Source organism: Macrobrachium nipponense, chromosome 19 (genome assembly GCF_015104395.2).
Source record: "Macrobrachium nipponense isolate FS-2020 chromosome 19, ASM1510439v2, whole genome shotgun sequence".
Classification (NCBI taxonomy): Eukaryota; Metazoa; Arthropoda; class Malacostraca; order Decapoda; family Palaemonidae; genus Macrobrachium; species Macrobrachium nipponense.
This window is the reverse complement of record NC_061088.1, coordinates 55,868,549-55,882,861: the sequence shown is the minus strand read 5'-3', so window position 1 is coordinate 55,882,861 and position 14,313 is coordinate 55,868,549. Positions and strand designations below refer to the sequence as shown.

The following is a 14,313-nucleotide window of genomic DNA, read 5'->3' as shown; positions in this document are numbered from 1 at the left end:
GGCACCAACCGTCGAGGAATGCCGCAGAGCCACAGACAAGGTAATTCAATTCCTGGAACATCTGGGGATCCAAATAAACAAAACGAAATCCAGATTCACTCCGGAGACTCGTTTTCAGTGGCTAGGCATCCAGTGGGACTTATCCTCTCACAATCTGTCAATTCAGGTGGTCAAAAGAAAAGAAATAGCCAAGTCAGTGAGGCAATTCCTCAACAACAAGCAAGCTTCGAGGAGAAACCAGGAAAGAATCCTAGGTTCCCTCCAGTTTGCCTCAGTGACGGACGTCCTTCTGAAGGCAAGGTTGAAAGATATAAATCGAGTTTGGCGCTCAAGAGCAAATGTCAAATCTCGAGACAAGTTGTCAGTGATTCCACAAATCCTTCGCAACCAACTTCGTCTATGGGCGAAGGTAAAGAATCTGTCCAAGTCAGTTCCCCTTCAATATCCTCCTCCGGCGTTAACTATTCACACAGACGCCTCCCTAACCGGTTGGGGAGGATACTCTCAATTCAAAAAAGTTCAGGGGACTTGGTCTACTCAGTTCCGCCAGCTCCACATAAACGTTCTGGAAGCAATGGCAGTATTTCTTACCCTAAAGAAGCTCCTTCCCCCGAAGAAGTCTCATCTAAAGCTGGTTTTGGACAGCGCAGTAGTAGTACACTGCATCAACAGAGGGGGATCCAAATCCAAACATGTGAACCATGTCATGATAGCCATTTTCTCCTTAGCGAACAGGTACAAATGGCATCTATCATCCAACCATTTAGCAGGGGTAAGGAATGTGATAGCGGACGCCTTGTCCCGTTCAGTTCCTCTGGAATCAGAGTGGTCTCTGGACAACAAGTCGTTCCAGTGGATACGCCGGAGTGTTCCAGGTCTCCAAGTAGATCTATTCGCCTCACAAGCGAACCACAAGCTCCCTTGCTATGTGGCCCCCAACCTGGATCCTCTGGCCTATGCCACGGACGCCTTGTCCATAGACTGGAATCAGTGGAGAAGGATTTACATCTTTCCTCCAGTGAATCTTCTCTTGAAAGTTCTGAACAAACTCTGGACTTTCAAGGGACAAGTAGCTCTTGTAGCTCCGGATTGGCCAAAGAGCAACTGGTAACCCTTACTACTGGAATTGGGTCTCCGACCTCGACGGATTCCCAATCCCAAACTGTCCCAATCAGTACAAACGAGGACTGTGTTCATTTCCTCAGGAATTCTCAAGACCCTAACTTTATGGACTTCATGAAGTTTGCGGCTAAAAAAGATGCAGATATTGATCCCCAGAATATCCTCTTCCTAGAATCAGATAAGAGGGAATCAACTCTGAGGCAATATGATTCTGCTGTCAAAAAGTTAGCATCTTTCCTGAGGGAAACAAACACTACAACCATGACTGTTAACTTAGCTATATCCTTCTTCAGGTCGTTATTTGAGAAAGGTTTAGCAGCTAGCACTATTACCACTAATAAGTCAGCTTTGAAAAAAATCTTTCAGTTGGGTTTTCAAATAGACTTAACAGAATCTTACTTTACGTCTATTCCCAAAGCCTGTGCTAGACTTAGACCTTCTGAGCGACCTACTTCAGTTTCATGGTTTTTAAATGACGTCCTCAAACTAGCTTCGGACACTGACAACTCTTCTTGCACATTTATAATGTTACTTAGAAAGACGCTATTTTTACTAAGCTTGGCCTCAGGGGCCAGAATCTCAGAACTGTCGGCTCTATCCAGAGATACGGGACATGTGGAATTTCTCCCTTCAGGAGAAGTTTTGCTTTCTCCTGATCGCAGTTTTTTAGCTAAAAATGAGGATCCTTTAGCAAGGTGGGCACCTTGGAAAGTCATTCCTCTTACCCAAGATCCCTCTCTCTGTCCAGTAATGACCTTAAGAGCCTTTCTGTCTCGGACATCCTCTAGATCCTCAGGTCCTCTCTTTATGAGAGAAAGAGGTGGCACCTTATTAGTAAAAGGAATCAGGCAGCAGATTCTTTACTTCATTAAGCAAGCCAATCCTGAAGCATTCCCAAAAGCACATGATATCAGGGCAGTAGCTACCTCTATTAATTATTTCCAACATATGAATTTTGATGATCTTAAGAAATATACTGGATGGAAATCACCGACAGTCTTCAAGCGTCATTACCTAAAGTCCTTGGAATCCTTAAAATTTTCAGCTGTGGCAGCGGGTAACAGAGTTTCCCCCGACTCTGCACAGTAGTCGTTGTTGAAGATCCAGGTCTCCTTTCTACCTACCTTGTCTAACATGTCTTACCCTACCATTAAGCTCTACATGGTCCTCTAGCCTTAGCTGCTATGATGACATATTGTTGGAATGTCCCTTATTTTTTTGCTAGGGACACCCACATAATCTGGCATATAAATGTGCTTCAGTTTTTGTTTCTACCTTATTTTTATGCTAGGGCAGAACACATTAACTCTTGTCTATGTTGTACATATATTAATTTAGATTTAGTGAATCTTCTGACAATTTTGTTTTGATACCATATTATTAAGCTCTGCTTTACCTGTTATTACTATATTAAGCTAATTTTAAGTACCCTTATATTGTAATCTTGTATCATAACTTTTGATTCACTTATGTTATACTTTTATTTTATTTTATAGTTTCATTGAGACCCTTCATTGTCATCTTGTGCTGTTTCTCTGGTACTATTTCACAGGGCGACACGAACTGAGCCCAGAAAAAGGATTTTGACGTAGGAAAAATCTATTTCTGGGCGATGGGTTCGTGTCGCCCTGTGAAACCCCCCCATCATTTCCCACCCTGCAGCCCAAGATGGACATCTTGAGAAAAGGATGACCACTAGAGGCGCTGCAGCCCGCGTGGCGTGGGTATTAGTAGTAGTAGCAAACACATTCACCTTTGGATCGGCTCTCTCAGGTGGGGGATTTTGATGTGGGAAGTTCTAAATGGCAAAAGGCTCGTGGTAGTGGTCTCACTCGCCCCTGTTACCATACCGACACTTCTTTTATAGAGTGAGCGAGTCAGTTACACTGACATCTTCTTGATTTTATTTTTTCTCTGGTATTTATTAGGTTATTTACCTTAGAAATAATGAACTTAAGGATTATTTCACAGGCGACACGAACCCATCGCCCAGAAATAGATTTTTCCTACGTCAAAATCCTTTTTTTTACCCATGCAATAACCTGTTGTTGAGGAGGCCGAAACCATTTTTTTTTATCCATGCAATAACCTATTGTTGACATGGGCACTGATATGCCCAACCTCCTCTCTTTGAAGTGCATATTTACCCATTCAATAATATACTGTTGAGGAGGACCCTGATAGAACCAACCTCTCTTTTATGTACTTATTTACCCATGCAATATCCTGCTGTTGAGGAGGACCCTGACAGGGCCAACCTCTCTCTTTGAAGTACTAATTTACTCGTGATAACCTGACACTGAGAAAGAACCACAATACAGCCCACTCTTTTTCCCCTATGAACTGAACCAAATAATAAACTGCTGACAAATGTTAATGAGGAGGATCAATCTATAAATGTCTAATTCTCATGAATAGATACATCCACATAGTATGTTAACAGTTTCTGTTGTAAAAAATGAGAAAAATTAACTTGAATATCTCGTTACATTACACAGCTAAGTACTTACTTATAGACACCAGGTATTTTTGGATGAGCAACGAGTAAGGTTTCTGCATGCCGTAAGGCAGCTGAATGATCAGATAAGCAGAGGCACACGTAGGCACTACAAGCAAGTGCTGAAACACGGAGGCTGACCACTTCGGTTCCTCGCAATGGAGAAGAAGGCCCTGCTGGATACAGCTCAGGCATAACTCCTGTTGGAATATGCAATAAGTCTGAAATTATTTATTTTCCTTTTCAAAAAAATTCTTATAATATTTGCTAAATAAAAATTCTTCTACACAGTGGATCCATCCTTTTAACCTAAATAATGAGGCTGTGACAATTAAGTACTTTGTTAGCAGATCTTACTTATGTACAATTAATAATATATGTTTCTGGGCTCAGCTCGTGTCGGCCTATGAAAGGATCCTTAATATCATTCTTTCTAGGCAAAATTAATCTAAAATTACCAGAGAAAAACAAAATTAAGAAAATGTCAGTAAAACTGACTCGCTCACTCTATAAAAGAAGTGTCGGTATGAGAATAGGGGCGAGTGGGATCACTACCACGAGTCATTCACCATTTAGACCTTCCAATCAAAATCCCCACTAGAGAGAGCTGATACTAACGGGTGATGCGGCCGCTACTACTACTACTAGGGACGCCACGGACAGCAGCGCCCCTACGGTCATCCTTAATCATTAGACGGTACGCGTTGTACGCTTTTTTCTCTTGTGCCGTATAATCTTTGGATTTACCTCCTATTAACCATGAAACGTGCTGCCATCGCATCGGCTAAGTTAAGTGCCTCATAAGTAGTATTTTACTGTATTTTAGTCTTCCAGGGACCAGTATTTTCCTTCTAATAGGTCATATACGGTTTCCCGGTCGACTCGTGGCGGCGCCATGCTGCCTCATGTTTAGAATTCCCTGTCTTCCATACTGGGACTTCTTGTACTTATGGGCTTACTATATCACGTTCATCGTTTTTTACAACGCCTTTTTAGCTAGGTCAGCCCGTTTACCATTTCTCTTAGTTTGGTATTTAGGGCTATTCTGTGTTTCTGGCCCAGCATCCCGGCTCTTGCTCTTCATCGGCTATCGCTGGCTCCGAGTAGTCAACTGTTCCTCGGAACAGTTTGCCTCCTCCTGGGCTTCTTTTTCTTTTACTAAAAGTGTCTTTTCCACCTTTTACGATGTAATTTTAGTTTTATTTAGGGTGTTAGGCTAGCCTAGGTGCATGTCCCATGTGTTGGTACAGTCTGGTTCACGTGGCCCTCCCAACGGTTGTTGCTATCGCGGCTTAGGCCACTTGCGGTCACGTGTTCCATAGCACCTTACCCTTCCCCTTCCCTCCCTACCAGGTATAGGGAGGGGTCTGGGGACCCCTTGGTTGCCATGACAACCTCAGTAGCCTTCCTCCCTCCTTCTCTGAGGAGGCCAGGGGTTCTTCCCAGCTGGGGTATAGGGCGACCACTTGTATCGGGTACCGGGTCACCGAGCGGGTAGTTGTTGGGACGGGGAGGAGTAGGCCACCCCCCCCCCCTCTCTCTCTCCCGCCGTGTCACGCCTAACCCCCCCCCCCCCCCCCACCCCCCCCCCCCCCCCCCCCCCCCCCATTGCTCAGTCCCACCTTTCCCCCACTATAACGAACGGAGCCTCCGCTGCAGCCGGGGCACCTTTGGTTATAGTTCGTCTGGCTCCGCCAGCGGGCGGGGTGGTCACTACTAGTGGTCTATTGCTTGCCTACTATATCCTTCCCTTTTTTCCCGCTACCGGAGGAGAGCTTGCTTCTTACCCGGGCACTCTTCTAGTAGACGGGGAAAAGATTGATATTTATTTCGTTATAATATAAGGATATACCCTAATTTTACGGTGAATTTTAGTATTATCTAACTGTGTGTATACCATCTCCGTCGTTCTCCGTCGTGGTTTCATACCTCACCACCACACCTGGTTGGATTCTTTCTCTGGTCTCCGGCGTAGCCTTGGACAACTCCAACCACCTTGTTACCACACGTATTATGGCGGGGCTCTGGTTTAATCTAACTTTCTCGCTCCGGCATGCAGCGGAGCAATTGTTAGGCTGTAAGTGTTCTCCCGATACTTATGTATCTTTCCACTTACAGGCTACCAACTGTCAGGTCCTAGGGTGCAATGCGACGCTGTACGACCCCTGCGCCCACGATGAGTGCAGGACTCACACCCCATGTGCTACGACCCACAACGTCATGATCGTCTGGCACCCAGAAGCCTGCACCATCTGCTATGACCTTGTCAGTCAGCTGGTGGGGGGGGTAAGTCGATTTTAGACTTCTTTATCGTATTACTAATAACACTTAGTCATAAGCTTGTTAAACCTCGTCCCCGCCACTAGACGCTTCATTTCGCCTTCTCTTTCAGGCTGCCGCCGTGAAGGAAGTCGCCCTAGCAACCCTGAAGGCTTGGGTGGGCGGCTTCGGGAAGAACGCCGCCAAGGGCCAGCCATACATCTTGGATAAGAAGCTGGCCGTTCAGATCTTCCCCGGCGGCAAATCAACAGGATACGTTGACCCTATCTCTGCAGCCCCTCTCATCGCCTCCATCCAGCAAGAGGTGCAGCAGTCGTTCGGGTCCGTGGCCACGCACGAGCCGGTCCCAGACGTCGCAACCTTGGACCTAAATATTGAGCCTATGGCGGTAGGTGCGGAGGATTTGTTGGTTGAGGTAGGTGTGTCGGGCGCCCAAGGTCTTTCCTTGGGCGCTCCTGGATCTTCTCCTGTCCCTTCTACTGCTTCTTTCCAAGGCTTTACGGGATCTGAGATCCCTGCCCGCTCTCCCGCTCTCTCTGTACCCCCAAAGGTGAAGGGACAGAGAGAACAGAAGACCCTCCATAAGACGACTTCTAAGAAGTCGTCGTCGTCTTCTTCAGTAAAGAAGTCTTCGACTTCCTATGCTGACGCGGTGAAGGCTAAGCCGAGCTCTTCATACTCCAAGAGCTCTAGAAGCAAGGCTTCTAAGGAGAAGGCTCGCGCTCCAGCTGAGCCAATGCCTTCTCCGGCCTCCACCGCATCCACTCCGGCCTCCACCGCATCCACTCCGGCAACGCCGGTTGGAGTAGCGGGACCGAGCACCTTTGATCCCACTGCCTTCTCAGCAGTGGTGATGCAACAGGTAGGAGAGATGGGTTGGTTCGCAAGTCTCCGCCCTCGAACCCAAGTTCGAACAGATGTTTGCACAGCTGTCGAACACCCTTAGTCAGTCGGGCCAGTCCATCCAAGATCTCTCTAACAGAGTTAGAGAGAATGAGGACCGAGTAGCTGGGCTTGCTCAGGCTCCTCATCCAGTCTCCCCAGTAGCAGGTGCTGGCATTCTCCAGCTACCTCCTTATGAGTCGCTACCAGCCTTCTCCATGGATAACCCATGGAGAGTGGCCGCTTACGCTCCGCTCCATTCAAGGACGGTATGATCTCTGTCCCGGAGTGTGGAACTCGAAGGATTGAGGACTTCGAGTTTTATCCTCCGGGATTGACTCAGCCTTTCATTGGATATGCTAGGCTGACCGTGGCGGCCCTCACTAGGGAGGACAAGATCTCCAGAGAGAACGTGCTTTATAGTAGAGAGCACGCTCAACGGGAATGGGTTCACTGCCTGGAGGACTGGGAGTGTACCAACACTAAGCTCCAGGCTTTCAAGAGTCCTTTCACTATTTTTGCGACGGAGGAGGAGGCTTCTCTTCCGTTCGCTACCAAAATAGTGGAAGCGACTCTTCAGGCAGTCCTCAAGGATGAGCCCATGCCACAGCTGAGGGAAGCGGATTCTACTTCTCCGCTCTTTCCAGCCTTCGGAGAATTGTGGGAGAACTTGCCTGCCACATTCACGCTTGGTAAGCTCAAACCAGACTGTGCAATGGACCAGTTTGGCGAAAAGCTTCCAAGGCTGCCTGATACCTTGATCCAGGCAGAGTTCGATGCTCGAACTAGGTTTGGGAGATCCCTCAACTCTTTAATTATCACTGAGATGGCGGCTCTATCGTATGGCACAGAACCTCTATTTAAGATTCTGGCCAAGTCTCAGCTGCAAACAGTTCAGACGGATGCTTTCGACTTTTTCCAAGCTAGGAGGAACTGCCGAAAGCACGTTCTGCAGGAGTGCACTATTAGGCACGAACCTAATAGACTCCTGGCTTCCAGCATGTGGGGGGTGGACCTCTTCCCAGAGTCTGCTGTGAATGAGGTGCACCATGAGGCTGCTAGGCTCAACCAGAGCCTTAGAGCTAGGTGGGGTATCTCCTCTAAGAGGAAACAAGAATCCGCCCCCGCTGCTGGTAAGAAACTCAAGAAGTCTGGTAAAAGGTTCCAACCTTACCAAAAACATCAGCAGCAACAGCAGTTCGTTCAGGCCGTCCCAGTTACCCAACAGGGACAACCATCAACCTCAAAACAGACCCAACCCATCCTCCTGTTGTCTCCTCAGTCGCAACCCTCGACCTCCTACGCACTCTCGCCGGCCTTCAACCCTATGTATGAAGGTCAGGTTTACCCTCCCTTTAATAGGCAGTCGAGAGGTAGCAGAGCGAGAGGCCACTTTCGCCAGCGTGGCACAGGAAGAGCGACAAGGGGAAGGCAGTTCAGAGGAGGGCGTGGAGGTCAACCCGCCCAACAACAGTGAGGCTCCCCAGGTAGGAGGGAGGCTGTTCCTCTTCCGTCACAGGTGGGGGTTCAGCAATTGGGCACAGAGCATAGTGTCCAAGGGATTGGGTTGGAGTTGGATCAAAGATCCCCCTCCAATCAAATCATTTTATCAGGAACCTTCAAAGGAATTGACAGATTACGCGAGCGAACTCCTTCAGAAAGGAGCTATTGCGAGAGTCAAGCATCTAAAATTTCAAGGTCGCTTATTCAGCGTGCCAAAGAAAGGCTCAACAAAAAGAAGGGTAATCTTAGACTTGTCAAGGCTAAACTCTTTCATTCGTTGCGACAAGTTCAAAATGCTTACCATCTCGCAGGTAAGGACCTTACTTCCTCGTGGAGCCGTCACATGCTCCATCGATCTTACAGACGCATACTATCATATCCCTATAGCCAGGCACTTCCGCCCATTCCTAGGCTTCAAACTAGGAAATCAGACATTCTCATTCAAAGTGATGACCTTCGGTCTGAATGTAGCCCCCAGGGTATTCACGAAAATAGCAGAAGTGGTGGTTCAACAATTGAGAACTCAGGGGATAATGGTGGCAGCTTACCTCGACGATTGGTTGATCTGGGCACCAACAGTCGAGGAATGTCTCAAAGCCACGAAAAAGGTAGTTCAATTTCTGGAACATCTGGGGTTCCAGATAAACAAGACGAAATCCAGACTTACTCCAGAGTCTCGTTTTCAGTGGCTAGGAATCCAATGGGATTTGTCTTCCCACAATCTGTCAATTCCAGTGGTCAAACTGAAAGAAATAGCCAAGTCTGTGAAACAATTTCTCAAATGCAAACAAACATCAAGGAGAAACCAGGAAAGAATCCTAGGTTCTCTTCAGTTTGCCTCAGTGACAGACATCCTCCTGAAAGCAAGGCTGAAAGATATAAACCGAGTTTGGCGATCGAGAGCAAACGCCAAATCTCGAGACAAGTTGTCAGTAATTCCACAGATCCTTCGCAATCAACTCCGTCCATGGACAAAAGTGAAGAACCTGGCCAAACTAGTACCCCTTCAATATCCCCTTCCAGTGTTAACCATTCACACAGATGCCTCCCTGTCCGGGTGGGGGGGATATTCTCAATTCAAGCAAGTTCAGGGGACTTGGTCAGTTCAATTCCGCCAGCTCCACATAAACGTCTTGGAAGCAATGGCAGTATTTCTTACCCTGAAGAGACTTCTTCCCCCGAAAAAGTCTCATCTAAGACAGTTTTGGACAGTGCAGTGGTAGTTCATTGCATCAACAGAGGAGGGTCCAAATCCAAACATGTGAACCATGTCATGATAGCCATCTTTGCACTAGCAGACAAACACAAATGGCATCTGTCCGCCACTCACCTGGCGGGGATAAGAAATGTGATAGCAGACGCTTTGTCCCGGTCGGTCCCTCTGGAATCAGAATGGTCCCTGGACGACAGGTCATTCCAGTGGATATGCCGGAGAGTCCCAGGTCTCCAAGTGGATCTCTTCGCTTCACAAGCAAACCACAAGCTCCCTTGCTATGTGGCCCCCAACCTGGACCCTCTGGCCTATGCCACGGACGCCCTGTCGTTAGATTGGAATCAGTGGAGAAAAATTTATGTCTTTCCTCCAGTGAATCTTCTCTTGAAAGTCTTGAGCAAGCTGAGGACTTTCAAGGGACTAGTAGCTCTGATTGCTCCAGACTGGCCCAAGAGCAACTGGTATCCTCTGCTTCTGGAATTGGGTCTCCGACCTCAACGGATTCCCAATCCCAAGCTGTCACAATCAGTACAAATGAGGACTGTGTTCGCTTCCTCAGGAATTCTTCAGACCCTAACTTTATGGACTTCATGAAGTTTGCGGCTAACAAAGATGCTAACATTGATCCACAAAACATCCTCTTCCTAGAATCAGATAAGAGAGAGTCAACTATTAGACAATATGACTCAGCTGTTAAAAAATTAGCATCCTTCCTGAAAGAATCAAACACTACAACCATGACAGTTAACTTAGCTATATCCTTTTTCAGATCCTTGTTTGGAAAAGGTTTAGCAGCTAGCACTATTACTACTCATAAATCGGCTTTGAAGAAGATCTTCCAGTTGGGTTTGTTTCCAGATAGACCTAACAGAATCTTACTTTACGTCTATTCCTAAAGCCTGTGCTAGACTTAGACCTTCCAAAGGCCTACTGCAGTCTCATGGTTCTTAAAATGATGTCCTCAAACTAGCCTCAGATACTGACAACTCGTCTTGTACATTCATAATGCTTCTTAGAAAGACGTTATTCTTTATTAAGCCTAGCTTCAGGAGCTAGAAATTTCAGAACTGTCGGCTCTATCCAGAGATGTGGGTCATGTGGAATTCCTCCCCTCAGGAGAAGTTCTGCTTGCTCCGGATCGTAGTTTTTTGGCTAAAAATGAGGATCCTCTTGCAAGGTGGGCTCCTTGGAAAGTCATCCCACTTCCGCAAGATCCTTCTCTCTGCCCAGTATCAACTTTAAGAGCCTTTCTATCTCGCACATCCTCAAGATCCTCAGGTTCTCTCTTCATGAGAGAAAAAGGTGGTACTTTATCAGTAAAAGGAATTAGACAACAGATCCTTTACTTCATTAAACAAGCCAATCCTGATTCATTTCCAAAAGCACATGACATCAGAGGAGTAGCCACCTCAATTAACTACTTTCAACATATGAACTTCGAGGATCTTAAAAAGTATACTGGATGGAAATCTCCGACAGTCTTTAAACGTCACTACCTAAAGTCCTTGGAATCTTTAAAGTTTTCTGCAGTAGCAGCGGGAAACATTGTTTCTCCTGATACTGTATAGTAGTCATAGTATAGATCCAGGTCTCCTTTCTACCTACCTCGTCCAACATGCCTCACCCTATCGCCATGCTATTCGGATACTCTAGCCTTAGCCGCTGAGATCATATTGGTGGATTGTCCCTTATTTTTTTGCTAGGGACATCCACACTATGTACTTATAATGTACTTCAGTGTACCTACCCTTATTTTTGCTGCTAGGGTAGGACACAATGGTTTGTTTGTTATATTATGTAAATACCTTACTTAAGTGAATCTATTTTGTTAATTTGCATTGCATTATTGTATATTACTATGTTTAATATAACTTAATTTTAAGTACTTTATATTATTGGCTTTCTTTTTTGTCATTGTTTAGCATAAGTTAGCTTTAAGTACTTAGTTTGTATTCTGTAATATACCTGATTCACTTATATTATATCCCTCTTTTTTACAACTGATTTTCATTTGTCCTTTTTCCCATCTTGTCTGTTTCTCTGGTACTCTTTCATAGGCCGACACGAGCTGAGCCCAGAAAAAGGATTTTGACGTAGGAAAAATCTATTTCTGGGTGATTGGCTCGTGTCGCCCTATGAAACCCACCCTGTATTTGTTTGCCCCCCCTGCAGGACAAGATGTTCATAGATTAAGGATGACCGCTAGGGGCGCTGCTGTCCGTGGCGTCCCTAGTAGTAGTAGTAGCGGCCGCATCACCCGTTAGTATCAGCTCTCTCTAGTGGGGATTTTGATTGGAAGGTCTAAATGGTGAATGACTCGTGGTAGTGATCCCACTCGCCCCTATTCTCATACCGACACTTCTTTTATAGAGTGAGCGAGTCAGTTTTACTGACATTTTTTTAATTTTGTTTTTCTCTGGTAATTTTAGATTAATTTTGCCTAGAAAAAATGATATTAAGGATCCTTTCATAGGGCGACACGAGCCAATCACCCAGAAATAGATTTTTCCTACGTCAAAATCCTTTTTTTAACAAAACACTGAATTATTTATGTATTGCACTTATTCCTGAAGAACCTTCTAGAACCAATGTTCTGCAATCCATTAAACAAAGCTATGATACAACAGTACTCTTTGTTTGAGCCCTGTCAAGTGCTTTAATATAACTTTTGTTCCTCTAAAGAGCTTCTCTGGCAGTGACATATATTGTGTTTAACTTAAATGAATAATCATTAGTTAGAAAAATAATTCTGATATGGGTGTGCTTAAAAGATTCCTAGCAACTACATGAAATCAACCTTGGTCTTCATATATATTAGATATAATTTCCAATGATTCAAGTTGCAATGTTAAAATCCTCAGTAACAAAAACTGTTACAAAACTAATTTTATCTGACATGCCTTACTTCATCTACATTCTAATTTGCAAAATTACCATCTGAGTTGATGATGAATAAAATGAAATCACAATGTTCTTAGAAATAATTATCCATACCTGATGCCTCTTGTTCATCTGTGAGTGGTGTTGTTGAAGCGTTTTCTGGTAGTAACACAAGGGCATTACGAAGGCATAGTCGACCAAACTCCAACGTTGGTTCTGGAAATGCAGCATCTGAGGCGGATTCCAGATCCCTAAAAGGAAAACATTACTGTATTTAGGTGATGAGCAAAGATAAAAAATTGGGTAAAAACTGTAACAAGTTTTTTTTGTAAACCTAAAACAACTGCAATATACACCCACACTCTTGCATCTAAAGTTATAATGATGGAAAAGATACTGAAGTGGAGCCAGAACCTGACATCCCTCACATTTCCAACCAAAAGAAAAATATTTCACAAACAAAAATGACCTTTTTATGATAAAATAGTTTTAATTATAGTACTAAGTAATTATGTATAGCCCACTGTTAAAATTCCGAAATTCACGGGTCGCACTAGTTTTCCATTTTGTTTTGGTTAGGCAACAATGCCCCACCCACTTTTGGGGCGCGAGAGAGGAATAACTAAGCAAAGAGCTCAGTTTGTGTATGCCCTTCAGTATAAAATGTTGAAAGAGTGAATGTGGGAGTTAGTGGTGTGAGAAAGAGTTAGAAGTAATGGAGAATATAAGTGCGGAAATTTTGGATACCTTGACATGAAGCTTGGCAGAATTAAATGAGATTATGGAAGAGGTGATAGCATGCAAGCTTGGCAAAAATAAATGAGAGTATGAAGTTGAAGTTGACATAAGTTTCCAGAGTTTAAATAAGCTTGGTGTAAGTAGTTCGGAACCAAGGCAAGGTAAGTTTAGGGGGGTTGGAGTAGAAGTCAGTGAAGAAGAGGGTCTATGAGAGCCTATGGTCCCGAAGTCAAGAGTATAGTGGGGTAGTTAGAGGGAGTTTATAGAGAGAGAAAAAAAAATGAGAGATTTCCTTTATACAGTGGAACCTCAACATACGAAAAATTCAAATTACGAAAGCAAAGACGAAGATTTTTTTGCCTCTGCATACGAAAATAATTCAGGTTACGAAAGGGTGTTACTGTAAAGTCCTGAGATTCACCCGGACCACCGAGAACAATTTTAAAACTCACGCGCCGACAACTGAGTAGACTCGCCACCATCCTCCCGCTCTCCCATTGGTTCCTGATGCTAGTCACCACCATAAGATGCTGCTCTCCTATTGGTCAGCATCATGCCTCTATGTAAAGGCATTCTTTGACCATTTTTTGTGGCAGCATTATCATAAACACTGGAATTCGTTCCTTCACATATACGTATTTAGTTTGTTAAATGTAAATTCGTGTTGGTGATTTCGCTTTCGTTGTACTGTAAGTTACTTTATTCGTGTTGTGTGTGAACTTGATTAGTTACGTTATTAGCCATTGGTCCCAAGAATGTTGCTGAAGTTCACGGAAAGAAGAGGATGCTTTCTATGGAGAACGAAGATGGAGATAATCAAGAAGTGTTAATGTTTTCTACCATCTGTCAGTGTGTTTCATAAAGTTTAATGTTAATGTTTTCTGCCATTTCTTAATGTGTTTCATAAAGTTAAGTGTTCATGTTTTCTGCCATTTGTCCTACTCCTCTGTCGCCACTTTCAGAGATCGCCTCACTCGAAAGGTAAGGTTAGGTTCCACATTTTACTACATATGTATGTAAAGTATTTCTTGTGCCATGTACACTAATACACTTTATTTACAGGTACATACTACAATAAAGGTTGTTAGATATTGAATGGTCCAAATTGTTGTATTTCATTGTTTATTGGTCAATTTAGCTTTATAATAAAATTTACTGTGGTGTTTTTGTAGGTCTTGGAACGAATTAGGCAATTTAC

At 44.5% G+C, this 14,313-nt stretch overlaps 1 protein-coding gene across 1 annotated transcript in view; it reads right to left on the bottom strand.

The window, feature by feature from the left end:
* Positions 1–14,313, bottom strand: part of LOC135217133 (CCR4-NOT transcription complex subunit 10-A-like) — a gene marked incomplete in the record, with an annotated part of 352,258 nt that overhangs the window by 121,047 nt on the left and 216,898 nt on the right. Inside the window, 2 exon segments of the mRNA XM_064252844.1 lie at positions 3,633–3,819; positions 12,492–12,628. Coding sequence (XP_064108914.1) covers positions 3,633–3,819; positions 12,492–12,628 — 324 coding nt within the window.